Source organism: Leptopilina heterotoma, unplaced genomic scaffold (assembly GCF_015476425.1).
Source record: "Leptopilina heterotoma isolate Lh14 unplaced genomic scaffold, ASM1547642v1 Lhet_251, whole genome shotgun sequence".
Classification (NCBI taxonomy): domain Eukaryota; kingdom Metazoa; phylum Arthropoda; class Insecta; order Hymenoptera; family Figitidae; genus Leptopilina; species Leptopilina heterotoma.
In genome coordinates this window covers 703,625-725,816 of record NW_025110965.1, presented here as the reverse complement: position 1 = coordinate 725,816, position 22,192 = coordinate 703,625, and the positions used below count along the sequence as shown (strand labels likewise).

Sequence of the window (22,192 nt, the reverse complement as noted above, 5' to 3'; positions counted from 1 at the left end):
TAGAAGTACATGAAAACGCAAAAACGTGCGTTGAGGGCGCCAGTTTCGTTTCCATTACAATTTCAACACTCCTCTCTTATAATCTACATAGTTAATGTAGAATATGTCATTTGTTATTATGGGGATATAAATAATAAAATTTTTGTACTTTTTTAAAATTTATATTAAACATAAATAAATATAAATATCAACAAAAAGTACATTAAATAATGGATTTGTTTTATACAGTTAATAGAAGATCTTTAACCAAGTCATTTTCACAGCAAGAAAGGTATAATTTTCAATATGTTTAAACTAATTTTATATAAACATTAAAAATAAAAATTTAGCTACGTCAATAATGATAATTTTGCATTATTAATGTTGTATTTAAAATACTGTCATTCGAAAATTGCAGAGAAACATATTTCTCATTCAATTATTTTGAAAACAGTTTCTAACCTTTTTTTCTGTATAATATTTCATTATTATTCGTCAGTAAAAGCGAATTTTTAAGTGCTCTCGATAAATTTTGTTAAATTAACTATTATTGCTGCTAAATTTTCTTGTACGGGGAAAATTAAATTTCGTAAAAATTATTACGTGATACTTTCATTTTCAAAATAATATTAAAACTAATCTTTATTACGAAAATTTTAATTATTCTAAAGAATAGTAAATGTAAAAAACGATTTTATATTTATCTTTTAGAACAATATATTCATATTTCAGAAAAAAATTTTGTTTGTTACTGTCACACAAACTAGAAAAATGTTATATTCATATATAAACTAATACTATGTTATAACTGCGGTGTTAAAATCTGACAAAGTCAAATAGCACGAATGTCATTGTTTTATAATTAGTTGGCTAGAATTGTTTATTAATGTTTATTAATAGTATTGTTTATTAATGTAGAAAAACAACAAAAGTATTGAACAAATTTTTCTTGTCTTAGGGAAATTTTCTAAATACAAAAATTTAAACTTATTAATAATAATTTTTCAGTTTGTATGAAGGACAATCTTTGTGCACAGTATCCAGTCGGAATGTCATTGCATTTACATCAACTACTGAACTTGACGATACTATTGGAAAAACATGGGGATCTCATGTCTATGTTTGCGACATCAACATGCCATGGCATACACACAAGTGAGTGATAATAACATACTGTTGAGAAGAAAATATTGACAATTTAGATAACATTTACGAGAAACTTTTGCAAAAAAATATTCTAATTGCAAGCATCACAGTACCTTTTATCCTCAAAAAAGGTGAAAAAGGAAACTTTTTTCCTGAAAAAAGGGTCAAAAAGGGGACGAAAAATATACCAAACAACGAATTAAAATGTGTTAAAAGTTATATTAACAATGTATCAATACTCAAATATCTTACAGTTTTGGCTTCTTTGATAGAAAATAACATTTATTTACGAATTTCTTTAATTGTAAAATTATTCTAAAACATGAATAACTTCTTTTATCAATAAATATTTAATCATTATTTTTTTTTTTGAGTTTTTGAATAAAATTATTCAAAACTAAGAATTTTTAAAGAAAAATAATGTAATTAATAGGGGAGATTGTAAAATTGTGGGCCACTTTAATTATTTAATAATATTTATAAGTTTGATCATCCAATTTTTTTTTATTTTTTTTTGTTCGTCCAATGTACATTTTCATTAGCATTTCAAGCATTTTGCCGATTTAATTGTACAATGCAGATACATATTAAAATCACTCATATCTATAGTAATTTAATAAAAACAATTCCATTCATTGCGATTCATGCGATAAAGCTGTTCATTTAAAATGTGTAATTAATGGATCCTATCTTACTTGTCCAAATTGAAATTTCGATTAATTTTATTTTCTTACTTTTTCTTTTCTAATTTTAAACTAATAATTAAACATTTATATCATTTTAAATACTTGTAACCATTTAATAAATATATTTCATCGTTAATTTTTTATTTTGAACTTAATTTAGGCAGTGGCCCACAGTTCCCCAACATTTTTAAAAATCATAAAAGTGCACTCTCTTTGGTAAAACTGAAATTTCTTTTACATAAGTGATAATTTTGGGAAACTGACTATGATATATGTTAATTTATACCTCCTACTGACACGGAGAATTGAACCCTCCGTCACACACTTTAGAAAAAATTACACCATTACACACGTTTAGAGGAAATCCTTCACCACATTGTTAAATAAGCGATATTACAACATAGACGAAGGAATCACCAAAAATTTAGTTTTAACACAAACTTACGAAAATGTAGTAAATTATTCTAAATTATAAAATTAATAAAATTAATTACACGAATGCACATCTTCGAAGGAATTCCACTTTACATGTAAAAATAATGTAACATTAACAAATAAGCAAAAAAAAACCATTAAATATTTCATTTTAATTATATTTATAATATAATTTTGTCATTAACCAACAGTGGAACAAAAAATGTTTTGAAAACTTGATTTTTTTATTTAACATAACCTCACTTTTTCGAGTTTTTTCTGGCTTTAAAGCTTCATAATTAAATATTAATTATGTTTTAACTAAATGTTTTTTTAGAAATGTGTTGAGGAGTAAATTGTCGAAAGGTATAGAAACTGATTTTATTTTGCAATGAGGAAAACAAAATTTATTTAAAAAATACTGAAACCGTAGAGGGAATCCCTCCCTAGGTGTGTGACGGAGGGTTAAAAATTTGAAAAAAAATTTGTGTTTAAGGTATTGAGTTAACAAAAAGTGTGGCCCATAATTCCCAAATCTCCCTTACACTTTAAAAAAGATTTCAAAACTAAGAAAAACTTCTTTATATTTCATTAGAAACGAGTGAAAAATGTGACAAAAGGGGACTAACTGTGATGCCTGTAATTGTATTTTTTCTTCTAATTTTTCTTCTTCCTTTTCTTTTTTCTTTTTCTAAATGATCTACAAAGAATGTCGTACATTAAACTTACAAAGACCGTAGAAATTAAATTGGAAATGGGTCAAAATAAGTGAAACCGGCCGCACTTGAAAACTTTTTGTCTCCAATTTTCAAGTTATCTATGATTTTTGGTAGATATTTAAGTACACCTTTTCCCCTACAATATTTTCCAAAAAAAAAAAATTTATTATTGAAGTAATCAGGTGTTGAACTTTTGGTTCATTTTATTTTCATTTTATTATTACTTTGAAACAAATAAAGATAACTATATAAGTGAATTTTTTTAAATGAAATCTTAAAGTCTATACTTTAAAGATGAAATAAAGCGATTCCTATAAAATAAAATTTTATAATTGTTATTAACAATTCTTTTAAACAATTGCGAATTGAAGAATGTTCTCAATGTTTTTAAAAGATTAAATTACCATGTATTGATGCGCAAAACTCCAAGGATTAATTTAAAAAAAAAGAAAAATCAGTAACCTCCAATAAAAAAATTTTGTAGATTTTTCTGCCAAAATGCAGGCGAAAATCGACTCGAGTTCCTGGAAAACGATAAAATTGCAAACTAATAAATAAGATCTTCTTTTGTTTTGTTAGAAACTTCACGCTTTCAAGCGGATTTTTAAAATTAAGAGTCAATTTTCGCCTGCATTTTGGCATAAAAATCTACACAATTTTTATAATATTAAAGGTTACTGATTTTTCCTACCGTGTACGGAACCCTATTATAACGGTTCCATTAAATGACCATGTACCCCCACCCCTAGCGCTCACAGTTTTTCACCTAGAAAGATGAAAATTGATATGCATATGTATTTTTACGCGTAGATTACAGGAAAAATATAGCGGAAGTGATTAGAATTGATCTTCATGGTGTTTTCATCGAAAAACTAAAATCTCTTTTTGAAAGCTCGAAAATTCTTTAACCCTTGCTGGTTCTCTCAGTTCTTAACCTAGTGGACTGGCGTTATACATTTTTATTTATTTTTTCGTGTAGATTACAGAAAAAATACAAAAAAATTATTGGAGTTCATCTTCATATTTTTTTTGCGAAAAACTAAAAAAATTTCGTTTTAGAAAAAAAGTGTGTACCCCCCCACCTTCGTTTTCGTAATTCTTGGCCTATTGGACTGCAGTTTTGCTTATTTTATGTATTTTTGTGCGTAGATTTTATAGGAAAAATATAGCATATATATAGTTTTTTTATCTGAAGAGATGAAAATTGGTTATTTATTTATCTTCACCTGCAGATTACAGAAAAAATTCAGCGAAAAATATTGCAGTTGATCTTTATATTTTTTCAAGCAAAAAAGTAGAAGTTTTAAACGAGGGTGCGGAACCTTCGGTTTTAGTCGGTACGAGTCTACTCGCACTTGTCCGGTTTTTAAATTAATCCTTGGAGTTTTGTGCATCAATAAATAATGGTAATTTAGTTTTTTAAAAACATTGAGAACATTATTGAATTTGCAATTGTTTAAAAGAATTGTTAGAATTGTTAGAATTTGTTAGAATTGTTGTTGTTTGTTGTTAATAACAATTATAAATTTTTATTTTTTAGCAATCGCTCTATTTCATCTTTAAAGTATAGAATTTAAGCTTTAATTTAAGAAAAAATTCACCTAATTATCTTTATTTGTTTCAAAGTAATAATAAAATGAAAATAAAATGACCCAAAACTTCAACAACTGATTACTTCAATAATAAATTTTTGTTTTGAAAAATATTGTAGGGGGAAAAAGTGCGTTACAGAACAATCCGTTTTTCCCAAACTTTTTTTCCCAATAACCAGTATTTCCAATTTTTTTTCCCCAAATATTTTTTCCCAAGACCCTTTTTCCCAAAGTATAATATGTAACATGGTAAGTTAAATGGGACCTTACGCCCAAAATCAAGTTTTTGAGAAAAACATTGTTAAAGTTATCAATTCGATATTCATGCTTCTGCACATTAAATTGGCTTGAAACCCAGTAAAAAAAATTCGATACACGGACCGCGGCATACGAGCTCGGTAGCTCGTATGAGAAATATGAGAAATCTCTCATACGAGCCTTTTCCGTAATGAGAAGTGTATAGATGCTTGTATACGAGGTGACTTTTAAAGCATTTTTATTAATGTAACACTATTTTAAAGTAAATGTAGATAATAGAAATGAATTTTCAAAGTAAAACAAAGCTAAATTCATAAGGGAAATGAAGTTTTAAGAAAAAAAGATAATTTTGTTTAAAACATTTATTCACACTGAAAAAAGGTTAGAATTTGATAATTCCTTGTTATTCTTACTTACCGACATTAGATATTTCTCGGATGCGGTAAGCACGATTTTGTATTGGCGGTACTTCCTTTACAAACATGTATTCATTTTCCAATTCTCTTTCGGTTTTGTTCGGTTAGCGATACTAGCAAACCTAACGTCAAAATTTCGAAATATTGAAATTATCGTCTGCCACGCGTCTGATGATCATCTGTCATGTCATCTGAAATATTATGCGACTTCACAAAATAGTGTTAACCCTTTCAGTCCCAGTGGTCGATATATCGACCACCTTTTAAGCCACCGATTTTTTTAACATAACTTAAAGGAAAACTTTAAATAATTGCATATTTCTTATTTTTATGTTTTTACAAACAGGGTTTAGTAGTTTTTTAAAAAATTAATCTAACTATATTATTTATGTTTTTTTGTTATTAACAAACTTATACACGGCAACGCATTATTTCAGTTTAAACTTAACTGTAATAAAATGAAATCAGTAACATATACTTTAAATTATGGTTGTTTTCTAAATTCTCGGGGTTTGCTGAATATTAATCCAAAATCAGATATGCAAATTCAAAATAGTAGATCTAATATGGCGGACAAAAATTAAAAAAATTTGCTTGAAAATGGTGTCTCGGGGGTTTTTGGGGTCGCTGATTACGAATCTAAAGTCAGTTTTTAAAAATTCAAAATAGTGGATCCATAAATCCATATGGCGGACATAAAAAGTTACGAAGTTGGAAACACCCTCTTCTTTTTTAATACGGGCTTGGGACCGGCAATGGCAGAGTTTCATCTCTTTTATTAATTTTGTTTATTTTTTTTTAATATTTTTATATTTGTCGTAACAAACGCAAAATGACGAAACATAAAAGACGAACGACAAAAAAACAGTACTTCTCTTCTATTTTTCATATTATATGAGGGTTCACGTGCAATAAGGGGATACGCATGGAAGTGAAAGTCCCCGCGTATAGCGATTCTGCGGCTGCGCGAGAGGACAACGAATAGCCTGCGCGTCCCCTTATTGCACGTGAACCCTCTATTGTTGTAATAGTCGTAACATTAGATTCGCCATTTAAAAATTTTGTAAGAATGAGTCCAGATTTGTATTTACACACCCCGCAAACTTCCAAGAAGCAGCATTCAGTCCTATAATATTGTCATTTTTCAATTTTTGACTATCATAATATGATATACAATATTATTGTATCCATTATTTTAAAGTTAGAAAAACTGACTTCAGATTCGTAATAAATGCCTTAGAAAAAACCTAAGCCGTAATTTTCAAACAAATTTGATGGATTTTTTATTTCTTCGTCCAACATATTGAATCCTCCATTTTTAATTTTAATAAACTGACTTCAGATTCAGAATCAGCGACTTCAAAAACCTCCAAATGCCAACTTTTAAAGCAAATTTGTTTCATTTTTAAATTTTGTCTGCCATACTGGATCCGCCATTTTGAATTTTGACAAACTGACTCCAGATTTGAAATCAGCGACCCCAAAAACCACCGAAAGACTACTTTCAAGTAAATTTAATTAATTAATTAATTAATTTAAAGCCACAGTTCTGCACTAAATAAGTGCACAACTCTAATGTGGCTTGCAAAGAAACAAGCAATTCATACTAAATTAAAATTGGATCAGGTATAAATTTATGATTTTGAGAATCAGTGATTTGCTTCCACTCTTTTAAATAACTTAAGAAATTTTGCACAACCTAAAAGTAAATTATTATTCAATTATTATGTACTTATTATTATTATAATCTACAGCAACCATCATTTGTTGTTAACTTTCTATCATACTGTAAAAGCTTCGTTTCCAGGAGCCACAGAAGTAAATGCTGTTCGGCTATTCATGGCAGTTATAAGATTTTTTATTCTCTTGCAAAATTGAATTGTTGTTGCAAAATCTTCCAATTCATCGTGTCTATCTCTATACAATTCCAAAAGTTCTGCTATTCCAAAAAACTATAAAGAAATTTGAAACATTATGTAATATGAAGCTGCAAAATAAAAATTAAAGTTGTATATTAAATTTACCTGAAAAGCCATTGTGGCATTCATTTTCTGGAAGTATTTTGGTTCGAGGTGATTAATTCGCAACTTGTAATTGCATTTTATGCCATACGAAGTTGTGTTTTCCACTTCAAGTAAGGAATACCAAATTAACAATGATGTTATACCATCTGGAGTCTGAAAATACAATTTATAAATTGTTTAATTTAATTATTTTTCAAATTTAAAACCAAGTTAAAGTCCACAACGTTGATCAAGAAAAAAAATTGTTTACTTAGTACATAATTAAAAATACGCAGCAATATTGACACAAAAATATTTTTAAAAAAAGATTGATGTTTATATTTTGATAATAATTATTTTACAATTAAATTTTAAGTTAAAAATAATACTTGAATGTATTAAATAAATTTTTTTCGTTGATAAACGTTGTGGAATTACTTCGTAATTTAAAATCATTTTTAAAATTTTTACCAAAATTTCTTCTCGAATGTGCAATTTTATAAAAAAGTTTCGCAGACATTTAATTAGGTGCGGAAAATCAGAGATAAACCACAGACGGCGATTTTCGTCAAAAATTTGTTCAACGCTAACGTTTTCTTCCTTAACACCGAACAATTTTTATTATGGATAATCTCTCATCATGTTTATCAATATCGTTCATTGATTCCGTTTTTAGCTTTAAAGCCTCGAACACGTTTCCGTCAAAACCGTAAGAACTTTTCATTTCGTAACATGTGCGTAACTGTCAATTTAAAGTGATACAATCACTATATACAGCCATTTGCAATTTCAGTTGCAGCGCTTTTCCCTGAAGATTGCGCTAGTATCGCTAACCTAAAAAAAATCGGACAAGTGCGAGTTTCACTCGCATTAAGATCGAGGGTTCCGTACACCAAAATAAAACTCATTGTTTATAAAAAAATTATTTCAAAAATTCTTACAAAATTTGAAAAAAATAATTAAAAAAATAGTAATATATTTTTTTAATTTGCGAATAAATATTTTTATTATTTTATTTTATTAATAAATCTTTATATTTTTTCTTTTATAGTACTTATCTTCGCCAATCACATTCTCTTTATTTTTTCTATAATTTGCACTTGAAAAAGAATATACAAGCTGAATCTTAACTCACCAGGTTTAAATTTATAAAAGTTAAAGTAGGGACAGTGTAATTTTTTCGAAAAATTCAAATTCTTGCCCTTCAATTTCGCAAATAACTCCACCAATCAGGTTCGCTATATTTTGCCTGTAATCTTTACTTAAAACTGAAGATCCCTGCCGAATTTCAACTCACCAGATTGAGATTTGTAAAAGTTAAGGGGGGGACAGGGTCATTTTTAGCATTTTTTTCGAAAAAATTGAGTTTCTTTCCCTCCTAGTTCGCAAATATGTCCGTCAATCGGGTTCGCTATATTTTTCCTGTAATCTGCACTTGAAACTGAAGATCCCTACCGAATTTCAGCTCATAAGGTTGAGATTTGTAAAAGTTAAGGGGGGGGGACAGGGTCTTTTTTGCAATTTTTTCGAAAAAATTGAATTTCTTTCCCTCCTAGTTCGCAAATATGTCCGTTAATCGGGTTCGCTATATTTTTCCTTTAATCTTTACTTAAAACTGAAGATCCCTGCCGAATTTCAACTCACCAGATTGAGATTTGTAAAAGTTAAGGGGGGGACAGGGTCATTTTTAGCATTTTTTTCGAAAAAATTGAATTTCTTTCCCTCCTAGTTCGCAAATATGTCCGTTTATCGGGTTCGCTATATTTTTCCTGTAATCTGCACTTGAAACTGAAGATCCCTACCGAATTTCAGCTCATAAGGTTGAGATTTGTAAAAGTTAAGGGGGGGGACAGGGTCTTTTTTGCAATTTTTTCGAAAAAATTGAATTTCTTTCCCTCCTAGTTCGCAAATATGTCCGTCAATCGGGTTCGCTATATTTTTCCTGTAATCTGCACTTGAAACTGAAGATCCCTACCGAATTTAAGCTCATAAGGTTGAGATTTGTAAAAGTTAAGGGGGGGGGGACTGGGTCATTTTTTGCAATTTTTTTTAAAAAATTCAATTTCTTTCCTTCCTAGTTCCCAAATATGTCCGTCAATCGGGTTCGCTATATTTTTCCTGTAATCTGCACTTGAAACTGAAGATCCCTACCGAATTTAAGCTCATAAGGTTGAGATTTGTAAAAGTTAAGGGGGGGGGGGACAGGGTCATTTTTTGCAACTTTTTCGATAAAATTGAATTTCTTTTCCTCCTAGTTCGCAAATATGTTTGTCAATCGGGTTCGCTATATTTTTCCTGTAATCTGCACTTAAAACTGAAGATCCCTACCTAATTTCAACTCACCATGTTGAGATTTGTAAAAGTTAAGGGAGGGGACAGCCCATTTTGCGTGGCTGGGACGGACACACGAGTGATTTCATAAGGGTTCCGTCAGTACACCTATGGTGTACGGAACCCTAAAAAGCCGAAAGAGAATTGGAAAATGGATACAAGATTTTTTGAAATTGACTATAGAGTAGGAGCTCCTTATACTACTTCGTGGCGGTAGAATAAATAAGTTTTTCTTCATTACTAATTAATAATATATTATTATTTATTTATTATATAAATGTTCTTATATAAAATAATTAAATTTAATACAAAATCGTGCTTACCGCATCCGAGAAATATCTAATGTCGGTTAGTTAGAGTCTTCTTCTTCTTCTTCTTAATTGGCCTGTTGATAAATCAAATGGCCATAGATTAAACACATAAAATTTCACTATAGAAAATTGCAAACAAAATTGAGATGCAAAAATGAGCTGGTTCATATAGGCATAGAACTTTAAATTTAATATAAATTGATAATATATCAAATGTCTAGATATAATTTTCTTTAATTTGATAAAAGAATTTATGTAGTTCTAATGATAGTTTTTTATTTGGGTTAAAAATGTACTTATCAAGGTTTTCAAGGGGGGAAGAGAAATTATTTATCAAGTTAAGATAGAAAAACAAAGACTGTCTGCCTGGAGCAAGATTTGGACACTCATTTAACAAGTGAAACAAGGACTTAACACCCTGACCACAACTACATTCGCTGGGAAGGTTCCAATTCATGCTTCTGAAATGTTCGAAAGTACATATATGGTTAACTCTAAGGCAAGAAATCAAACGAGTATTTGCTCTTGGTATCTCCATTCCAAGATACCATGGTCTTTTAGTATCGAAGTTAATGTTTGACAAAATTCTGTCCGCCGCTGCAGAATGGTTCTTGTAGGGCCATAGCTCCCTTGATTGAGAGGACATAAATCTTCTGCCCCACGAAAAAACATCCCCAGCAGAGGCTACTTTTTTGGAGGAATGTTCAAAGATGCAGCGAGCTTTGCAATTTGATCAGCAACTGAGTTCTCTTTGATGTTATTGTGTGAAGGAATCCATATAAGATGAATGGAGAGGGGGAAAGAATAGTTGATGATCAGGTCGGCTATTTTGAATGGAAGCTTAGAATCCTTGTGTGTTAAAGAGGTTCTGTCTGATATTTGTTTAATTGCTGTCATGGAGTCCGATAGGATGACGATGTTTTGGAAATTTGCGGAGATTGCGTATTTAATGGACAGGTGTATAGCAGACAATTCTGCAGAGGTTGAGGATATAAATCTAGGCAGAGGAACACCGTATCGGGTATTGTTTCGGGGAATATAAAATCCTGCACCTGCCTTATCAGAATCTGTAAAACAAGATCCATCAGTAAATATATATATATAATTAGGATAGTTATCATTCAGAAATTGTGCCAATTTTTCATTTGTAGTGTTAGAGTTTTTTAATTCATATCCAAATTCATCATTGATAGGGATGGGAATGTGAATTGTTTCCCATGGTAGGTCAAAGAAAAGAGGACTTTTTGTGATGAGGCAAGAATTGATCTTGTCTTGCAGAAGAATAAAAGATTTATAAATGCCCGTTTTTGTTATTAATTTGAGAGGTTTGCGTTGGTAAGTAATGCTGGTTTTTAATGTTTTAAGATTTGAATTTAGGGGATTCTTTGTCCATGAACAATTTCTGACTATAAATCTGGTTGTTAGATAATTTCGTCTGATTTTAAGTGGAATTACGCCAGATTCGATAAGTAAATAATAAATAGGCGTGGATGACATACAGCCTGTGATTACTCTTAAGGCAGCATATTGTAATCTGTCCAATTTATCTAAGAGATATTTAGCAGCCACAGAAAAAAATATACCACCCCATTCCAGAATTGCCCTAACTAGTCCTTTATATCACATAAGGAGGGTTTCCGAGGAAGCGCCCCAGGTAATTTTAGAAAGGGCTTTAAGGGTGTTGATAGCTTTGGTTGCCTTTGTCGTGATGGATTGGATGTGGGTTTTCCATGTTAATTGTGAATCAAAGATTATCCCTAGGTATTTCATTTCATTCTCGCATGTTATAATTTGGTTATTGATCTGAATAGTATAATTTGACACGTCTATTTTGGATCTTGAAAATATGCAAAAGCAACATTTTGGAGTGTAAATATTGAGACCCAAGTCGGTTAGCCAGTGTATGCGACGGCTGCACAATCAGAAGATGATCTGGCTTTGCGAGATCCAAATTGTTGTGAAGGGAACCAGTCTATACCCGGGGCAGTATCCTTCCTTTTAAATAGAATATTATTTTTTTCCGAAAATAATTTTGGGGAAAATAGGATTTTAATAGAATTGGGAAAAATGGCTTGGGAACATTCTTTTGGGAATTTTTTTGTTGGAAAAAATTGTATTGGGAAAAACGGATTGAGAAAAGTGTACTGTAATTAAAAAAGTGTACTCATATATCTACCAAAAATCACAGATAACTTGAAAATTGGAGACAAAAATTTTTCAAGTGGCCGGTTTCACTTATTTTGGCCCAAATATAAATATATTTAATATCAACATATGTTATCAGAGTTCTCTCCAATAAGTACAACGTTACCGCCTTGGAGTGGGATTTGCCAGGAGATAAATTAGTAATTGCTGATTCAGCTGGTTACGTTCAACTCTGGGTGTTTAAGGATCATGTTTTAAATGAATGGGTGCCTATCGGCTCTACTTATTTTCCCGGCGAACACATTTTAAGTGCAGCTTGGTTTCACAATGGCAAAAAGGTATTTTACTACTGTATCATATTAAAATCTATAGTAATTTGATTAGACTAGAATTTTTAACACAAAACATTTTTAGACTGGACTCATTGCCGAGAAAAAGGATAGTCTTCAATACAGTGAGAAATTCAATCATTTACTTTTCGCACCTTCAGTGAGACAGTTCGGTGGAAGAGCTGCGGAAGGAGTTATAATTGTGTCTACCACTGGAATGGTAGGCGTTGTGATGATTACAAAGGATATTCAAAACCCAGTCTCATCCGCTACCGAGAGTCTTGGGAGTATTCGACAACGTATCATGGCAGTTGACATCTGTTACGGAAAAAGTAAGTAAAATAATTCAAAATTTGTCAAATGGCTTTCTGGTTTTGATGATAATCATTTTGAAAAATAATGTTTTGCGAAAAACGCGTTTAAAATTTTGATTTTTTAGTAGGGCTATGAAAAGTCACCATAAATATTTTTGACAGAATCCATTTCAAATCAGGCAAGTCGACTAACTTCAAGTTATAGATTTATCTGTCGTTAAAATATATTATTCTACTTGAAAAATAAGAGTCACGTATTTTTTATTTTTCAAAAAAGATTAATTTAACGAAGTTATGCACATTTGAACTTGGAGTGGTAAAACTCGAATGAACAGTGAAAAAAAATTGTTTTGCTTGTCACTCTTTTTCTTTTGAGTATAATTTAATTTTCTTTCTTGGGTCTTGTAAATGGTCTTGCCCTTTTCCAAATTCCGTTTGAAATTTGTAAAAATATAAAAAATTATCAAAATAGGGGATGATTTTCTGAAAAAAAAATAAGTTAACGTCAATAATGTTATAATTTATTTATTTACTAGCAAATGAATTTTATTAAGAAAATAGACTCATGGGTAACTTGTGCTTTGAAAGAGAAAATTAAAAAATCAATGCAATCTTAAATATTTTGAAGTTTGGGATAAAAGTTATCCAAAATTTTTTCAAATTTTAATTTGGTTGAAATTAGATCAGTTAGAAATTTATTTTTTTCTATATTTACATTATTTATTTTAAAGTTTATTGTTAATTGTCTGGATTAAAAATTATAAACTGCTTTATTATATTTATTAAAATTTTTTTTGTTGTATGTTATTTATTAAAAAGGTAATTTTAAAAATTATTAGCCCTTAATGGCTTAGTATCTTGTTATCTATTAAAAGAAATATATAAAATTAAACACAATAAAAATTCATTAATTATTTTAAATATTTTTAAAAAATAGTAATTTAAAATTAATACAAAATTTACATTCAAACTATTGTAATGTCCAGATTAAAAAAATTTTCATTACTAAAATTTACTTTTAACTTGATTATGTGAAAATGAAAAAATTAGTTACCTATTTACAATAATAGTATAATATAAAATAATTTATTTTAGTTTAAATTTTAACCTACTTAAATTACAAGTATTAACCTTTGAATAAATTTAAAAACTTTTAATCCATGAATTCATTTACTTCAAGAGTAACATTTACTTACTGTTTAATAAATCTTTAATATTGATCCTGCAGTAACTAAATTCGCTTTGTTTTTGCTACGAGAATAGCATTCTCGAGCATCTGCTTCGTACATTAATCCTCGATTCGTGTCAACATTGCCTTCAAAAGTTGATTTGAATACTGAATCTAACTTCATCTTCCAATTAGGTTTTTTATTACTAAAATAAGTATGTAATCTATAGCAAATACTACCTGTTATTCTCCCAAATCTGCTTTGCTTCCATAAATCATTGTCTTGCCCTACGGTTCTGAAATAAATATTTTCCGCTGCTTCCGAAGTTATTTTTATATGCGAATCATAATATTCTTTTTCCTCTCGAGAAAACTCCGAATATAAAACTGCAGACTTTTTTGCAATTTTATTTATTAAATAATTTGGCTTTTCTATTATGTTTCGAAACATTTTTAATAAATCGAGATTATTCTCTGACGCAGGAATATTTTGTAATTTTATTTGTGGTGCTCTAATTCCACTCAGAAACACGGCAGCTTCTCTTTCGGGTTGATCTGAATAAATTAATTATTAACTTATTATTATTAATAATTTTTTAATAATCTTTTTTTTATTTGCAAAATATCATAGCCTACAATCAGATGATCATACCAGGCACTAGTGCTTACAATTAAATACGTTTATCAAAGAGTATTTTGTTTTCTACATGTGTTAGTGATAAAAATATGTGTTTTAAATAATTATTGAATTTGAGTAGTGTAGAATATTATAAAAGTCGATTTCAGTATTGTTCGAGAAATCCCCATTAAACAAACTAGTCATTCGATGTAAGGGAGCGAGAGTGATAACTGGCGGAGGTTTAATGCAAAGTTGAGACAAATGGTTCGTTAAATCTGGCATTTAATCGTGGTACTTTGAAATCTAGACGTTCAATTAATTGTGGGGAGTCGATGATGTTATTTATTAAAGTATATATTTAAATAAAAAAGTATATTTTTACGATGGAATCTTTTTTTTCTTTAATTCCGATATAAACCAAATTATTTACTGCCTCTCTTCCTTCACGAAGAGGCAGCACAAATCCTTTTAACGCATCGACTAAATACTCTAATTCTATTAGAGACATTTAAAAAAGTAATTGAGACAGTTTCAAATAATAATGTAAAAAACATGAAAGAAATGACAGAAAACACGTGCAGTATATGTAAACAAGGCTACAGTGAGTCCCGGTTTCGTTAGTTCAAACTACGCCACTAGGTGCGCTTGTTTAGCTGTATGAATCGACAATTATTTCATTTCCCTTAATTCCTGAGTGACCCGGTATCAAGATCAATGAAAGTTTATTTACTGAATCCAACTCATCTAATACGCTACGGCATTCCCAGACGAGATTCGATTCTATTGTGGGATTTTTTAAACTCCTAAGGCCGCCTGACTATCCACACAAATACTAATCCTCTTGTCCTTTGTTTAAGAGGTGCCGTCCGAATACCATACTTCGTTCCCAAGTGGAAAACTCTGTAATGATTGTTCATAGTTAATTTGTAAATACGGATGCTCGTCGGACCTGGGTTCGTGAAATGAAAGAAATTAACAAGTTTAATTACTGAAAATACGTATATATATTGAAAATTAAATAATTTACAAGCGTGCGCAAAATAAACAGTAACAATTTAAAATTATCGAATCGTTCACAACGTGGATTTTGCGTGAGACAGTAAAACAATGATTATTTCCGTCAAACGACAAGTAAATAAAAAACAGGAAAATTACGCGTAGGACGTTGGACGGACGCATGAACACGTTACAAAATATACTCTGAACCTAAACGTAAATTTGCATTGCGGTAGGACCGCTTACAAATCGTGAAATTCACCGCGGGATCGTGTGACAAACGCCACTTGATTTTCGGTGGAACCGTTTATGATCAATCGCCCTTCTCGAATGCGATATAGTCGCTTTGGAGTAAAACTCCTTCAGCCTTGTGGTTGGACCACGTAAGGCGCTTGCACACTTCCAAAATTTTGGGCGAGCAGCGAATTTTCATAGCCTTGAAACTCACATTACTAAATATGATTGGCTCTACAAAAAGCTGCGTGAAAATGTACTTTTGTCAGAGCCAATCATATTTAGTAATGTGTATTTCAAGGCCGTGAAAATTCGCTGCTCGCCCAAAATTTTGGAAGTGTGCAAGCGCCTTTAGAGTAAGACCCTTTCGCTGCGGTAGAACCGCTCAGGGTTGCCACATTGGAATGACGGATTGTACTGACATCTAGGTCTAATATGTACTAAATTGTACTGATGTGTATAAGCATTAGTATTTTTGGCGCGAAATTCAAATATTATAAAGAAACTATCAGAAATATATCTAAACTAGCTGTCGTACCCGTCTTCGACGGGTTTTAGTTTCTACCAATACATTTAAGTTTCTACCAATCTGGAAAATCAGGAAATAGCTAGGGAATTTAATTTGACCGGAAAAAAATAATAATTAGTTACCATTATAGCTATTTTAGTAGGAAAATATTACTATTTGAATCAGTGATTGACTTTTTGTTATCAAATTAGTTATTTTAACCAATTCAAATGCAGAGAACAATATTTATCAATTTGTAGTACTTTAATTAATGTATTAAAAAAATTAAATTTTCCATACAGTTTTTGGAGTTATAGTAGAGTCTAATTGGAACTAATTGTATCGCAAGTAGACCCTACGTTACGACTGCTAAAACCTAACATAAGACCTAAATTTTAGGCTGAAAGTAGGGCTTAAATTTTGACTCGGGTCTGTTTTCATAAATATTATACATCAATAAAAATTGAAGTAAAAAGCAATTTTTTAAAAGCGAATTAATATAATGAAACTTTTTCTTAATTTGATAGGAAAATTCCCGGTTCGGCATATTCCCAGCTTTTTACAGTTTTTCCCGTTTGGTAGATACCCAGTTAAATGTATTAGTATAAACAGAAAACTGTACGACAGCAAGTAATACAATCTATATTTATATGAACTTAAGAAACAGTATTTTCATAAAATAAGTAAATTTTTATAGCCATTTGTAGATTTATTTATGGATAAAATCAAGTAAATTTAAATTTGACAAAAAAGAGATAAACCGTGAAAAGTTTGGACAAAGCAGGGAATTTTGTTAAACAAAAATAGACACCGTGTTAACTTTTGTCTTTACATTGCTCAAAACATCTCTTAAAGTTAAATCTAGAGTTAAAATGAAAAAACGTTTTAACATGTAAGTTTTTGCCTAGTGGCATAATATGCTTGTATTGTATCACAGGTGACTTACAATTCTTGACATCCTGCGAAATCATTTTAATCATAAAAAATTTCCATTTTCAATATTTCTGAACTTCTTGAAAATATTAGATTGATTTGATAAATAATTTTGAATTGCACTATTTTGACATCAAAATATTAATCAGAGACTCCAAAAATACTACTGAATTATACTTCATATAGTAATTAGTATCGATTTTTTGATATATTGAAAATTTTTTTATATTTCTTGTAGGATAGTATTTTTTGCAAAATTATGATAAAATCTGACTAAATAACATATAATATTCATTTTTAGAAAGTTTAAAAGCTATCCATTAAAAATTGTGAAATTTGGAAATTTTCCATTTTTCAAGTTTTTGAAAATATTTTTATATTTACATCTTAGTTGTAGAATAGTATTTTTTGAAAAATTATGCTACAATGTGACCAAATAACATGTAATACTCAAATATAGAAAGTTTAAAAGCAATCCATAAAAAAATGTAAAATTTTGAAATTTTCGATTTTTTGAAAACATTTTTATACTTACATATTAGTTATAGGACTTTATTTTTTGCAAAGTTATGCTATAATGTGACTAAATAACATATAATACTCAAGTATATAAACTTCAAAAGCAATCCATGAAAAATAAAAAATTTTGAAATTTTCGATTTTTTGAATTTTTTGAAAAAATTGAATATCTCCCGTTCTAATTAATATTTTTTAAATCTGTAAATTTATAAACCTTCCTTGGGTCAATACCTAATAACCTACCAAGTTGGACTTAAATCGATTCACATGTTTTTGTGTGATTGGGGTACAAAGTTTTTGTGACAGACAAACATACATACATACATACATACATACATACATACATACATACATACATACATACATACATTAAATTTTTTAAGAACATTTTTGGAATCTCTGATGTCCATAATAACTAATCATGTTAACATTTTGAAGTTTTAAGCAATGTACAGACAGACATCTGATTTTATTAATAAGGATATATACTTATTCTACTTATGAGAAAGTTTATATGCATTATTATTAATTAAAATATGAATGCATTAGATAAATAAGTTAATTTTTTCTAATAATGTAATAATTATTAAAATTAATCATGTTTTAAAAAATTTTATTAAGAAATTAATAAGTTTACATCTCTTTTTATGTCTTATTATCTTTATCTTTGGTCATACATTTTAATAAAAAACGTAGATATTTTTTAAAATATTTTAAACAAAAGCTTTTAAATATTTTCAACTTGAAACACTTAAAAATAGTTTTACAAACAAGCGAAACACTTTACAATAACAATGCAAATACGTCATCAACATCTTCATTTTCCACTTGATCGACATTTTGAAATTGTGCTTCTAAATATGCGGAAATTTCTTTTGAAGTAATTCTGCTATAAGATAAGTCATTATACCGCAAACCATCTTTAATGCGTAATATTGCAGCAGCCGTCGATACTTTTAACTTATTTCTCAATTTTGTTTTAATCAAACTATATTGCGAAAAACTTCGCTCTGCAGCAGCTGAGGAATGAGGAAACACCATTACATATTTGATTACTTTTATCAAATTTGAAAAAACAAATTCGCCAGCTCCATTTTTCTTTTGTTCAACCTTATACCAAAATTCGATCGTTTCCAAACTTGAACATTCTTGTAAGTCGAATAATTCTGGAAGCAATTGCCATTCCAAATTAACAAATTCTGCATCAGCATCTATTGTCGGATACAAATGTAAGTATTCTGAAATTGAAACAACTCTGCCGCTTAAAGCATTTTCAACAGAAAAGTTCGACGCATACACCAAATGAGGATTTTGAAAATTGAATCTCATTTTGATTTGTTTCGATAACTTGATGTAAAAGTCAAGTGCACGCAATCGAAAGTTGTGCAATTCTCTTTGGTCGATGGATATACCGCTTTTAATAAATGCGTCAACTTTTGCACCAAAGTACATTTCTTCCAGTGCTTTCAAATTCCGAGGATAATCGACTTGAATATTTGACAGTTCGTTAGAACTGAGAACATCCGGCTTTATATAACATTTTAGAATTGATTTGTACAATTCTGTCACACTTTTAAGCAATGTAGCAATTTGTGGTCTTTCACGTTGAAGTTCGAGATTTAACTTGACTATCCATATCAGAGCATGTGATAAAAAGTTAAAATATAATTTATAAGCTGGATTTCGCAAAGCTTCTAGGATTGGTCTCGCACCAGGCAAATCGTCTTCCAAAACTGCACTTTGAAAGTAGAGTGTCAAAGGATTCCACTGCTCCAATATTCTGTTTACAACATTCTGAAAATTCAAAGACAAATTATAAAATCGATAGAATGAAAATTAATCTTACACAATAATAATGATAATAAATTTTTACGTACATTGAAAGATAACCATCTGGTTGTACTGAGTTTCAAAATTTTATGCACTACTTCTTCAGCAAAAATTTGGAATTCTTGTAGTTCATTTTAACGTTTACTACTGTTCGCAAAGTAGTTATAAATGTCGCGAGCGAATTGTTCTACTGTCTTTGGCAACTTCAGACACGCCGCAGATGCACTCAAGTGAGCCGAATGACACCCACATCCTAGTACCACCAAATTAGGGCAAATTTGTTTTAATCGAGCTTGTACACCGTTTAAGCGACCCATCATAACGCTAGCATTATCAGCTCCAAAGCCCACAATGTTTTCATGTGGTATTTCGTATGAATCCAATAATGCTATCAAGGAAGTATATATACTTTTTGCGGTCCCATCAGATACTTCAATCAAGTCAAAAAATCTATCTTGCACTGACCCTGACGATTTTAACCACAGCCTGACGATGACAACCAAACTTTTTGTTGTTGAGACGTCCGTCGTTTCGTCAATAATAATACTAAATTCATGACTTTTCAATTCCATCGCTAATTTCTTTTTTAAATATGGAGATATCCTATTAATAGCGAGATTTGAACATTTTGTTCTTTCCATTCTCACACTCTGAGCCAGTTGAGAGTCGTTGAAAACAAGTTTGCACACTTGCACCATGTTGTCAGCAACTCGAAATGAAAGATTATTTTCACAGATGAAACACGTAATTTTTATTTCAACATCAGCTATTCTGTCTTTTAAAGACATTTTCTTCATCGATTCACTTATATTTGATGAATGTGAAATTTTTGTAATATTCGAAATGTGATGGGAACTATTAGCATGCCTCCGCAGATGAAATGCCCCGCCAGATATTTTCAGGTTACAAGTTGTGCAGAATGTCGAACCATTGCGTTCCGAAGCCCATTTGAATTCACTCATCCAGTAAACACTAAATTTTTGTTTGTATTTTTTCTTAGTTACGTTTTTTGCTTTGTTTGACAAATTGTTTCCCGTCTCCTCAACATTATTATAATTTATATCAGTGTCCAATTCTCGAGTTTGGTTTTTTTTCACAGCCGTGTCCGTGTCAGTGGGAGCTTTTGTAATAGTATTACTATTGCTATCAACATTTTCACTGTCAGAATTCTGACCTCCTTGTTTTTCCTTTCTAATTACGAACCTTGAAATATAAAACATCTACATAAAGATATGATTTTCTCAAGTATAAAATTGTAAAAACCCATTAATTTTTCCACTTACTTGTTCATTTTGTAATTTTGCATTAAACTGTTTCGAAATATCACGAAAAATTCACCAAATAAGCCATCTGAAAATTAATAACGCTTTCAGCATGCTAAAAAGTAAAAACATAACCTAAAATTCGAGGAAGATATAATGTTGGGCACAATAATGTTCAAGAAAGTCCTCGCTTATTTTCAATATCAAAGTTAAAAATGTACATTATTATTTGTAGTAAATTAATCTTTCAAAACTGATTCTTAAAAAAAGGGAAAACTATTAAAGATTTATTTACCTTTTTACGAACACCGAATTTGCAAATTGGAAAAACATTCCAAAAAAAAGCAGGGATGAGAATCGACCGCCGGAGGAGAGATGGTCAAGGATGTGTTGTGTGTTCACGCGTTAACAGATTTGATTGGATTTTCTTTTAGAAACTACTCCAATTCATGGAAGTTTCTCAAGTTCCGCCAATCAAATTTAAGTACATACTTAGATATACTTGTTACCACAGAAACAATATACGCAGGCGCTCAAGTGAATATTATATTCGTTACCGGATCTCGAAATTTTTTGTTTTCATTAATTGTACTGAATATATCAAAGAGGTACTAAATGTACTGCCGTTGTATAAATTGTATCAATTTAGTACAATTGTACTAAAAGTGGCAACCCTGGAACCGCTAAGAATGGTGATTCTCGCCTGCGTTCGTGTCTACGTGCTCATTGAATTTTGCTTCATTGAATGTTTCATTGTCAGGGGAGAAGATCAGATTATCAATTAAGATCGTTCTGGGATCAGAGTTAGAAAATTTCCTTTGTAGGAAATTGTAAAATTTATTTCTTTTCGCGGCTAAAGAAGGGCAGTAATGTAGTATGTGATTCAAGGTGTAAATTCTATAGAAGGATACGAGTAGAGGAATTTTTTTACATTAAATTTCAGTCGAGTAGTTTTAATTTTAAGATCGAGGGATTTAAGGAGAAGAATAAGCGGGTTACTATTTCAATCTGCATTCCTGACCATGAAGGAGTTAGAAAGGTGCGTTCTCCTTAAAGTAAGAGGGGGTTCATCAGCTACTGAAAGAAGAACTGGGATGGGGGTCGACCTGAGGCAGCCTAGAGAAGTCCTCAGGGCCGCAGATTAAACCCTGTCTAAGGTTTTCAACAATGTTGGTGAAGAATCAGCGAAAAGAGATGAGCCCCAATCGAGAATCGCTCGGATAAGGCCTCTATAAGCCATCCAGACAAGGAGTGGCAGCTTTAGTCGCTTTGTCTGATATACAGTCGACTGTTGATAATTTGAAGTTGTAGGGACTGAGAAAAAACTTCGAATTACCAAGAGTTTCGATTTACTGAGAGTTTTTCGGTTTTCAGTTTTTCGGAGCCGTCCATATTCACTGCAATCAAAACTGTTATCCTCTTTTTGCTGTGTTTACCGCCGTGACATTTCTCATCTTTAAATGTAAAGGTTTTATCAGAC

General features: G+C 30.4%; 1 protein-coding gene across 1 annotated transcript in view; it reads left to right on the top strand.

Moving 5' to 3' along the window:
• The first annotated feature begins 82 nt into the window (after positions 1-82).
• LOC122503271 (mediator of RNA polymerase II transcription subunit 16) overlaps positions 83-22,192 on the top strand; it is a 43,389-nt gene continuing 21,279 nt past the window's right edge. Inside the window, exons 1-4 of the mRNA XM_043613745.1 lie at positions 83-271; positions 988-1,134; positions 12,140-12,338; positions 12,415-12,661. Coding sequence (XP_043469680.1) covers positions 210-271; positions 988-1,134; positions 12,140-12,338; positions 12,415-12,661 — 655 coding nt within the window. The 5' untranslated portion in view covers positions 83-209. The remainder of the gene's footprint in view (positions 272-987; positions 1,135-12,139; positions 12,339-12,414; positions 12,662-22,192) is intronic.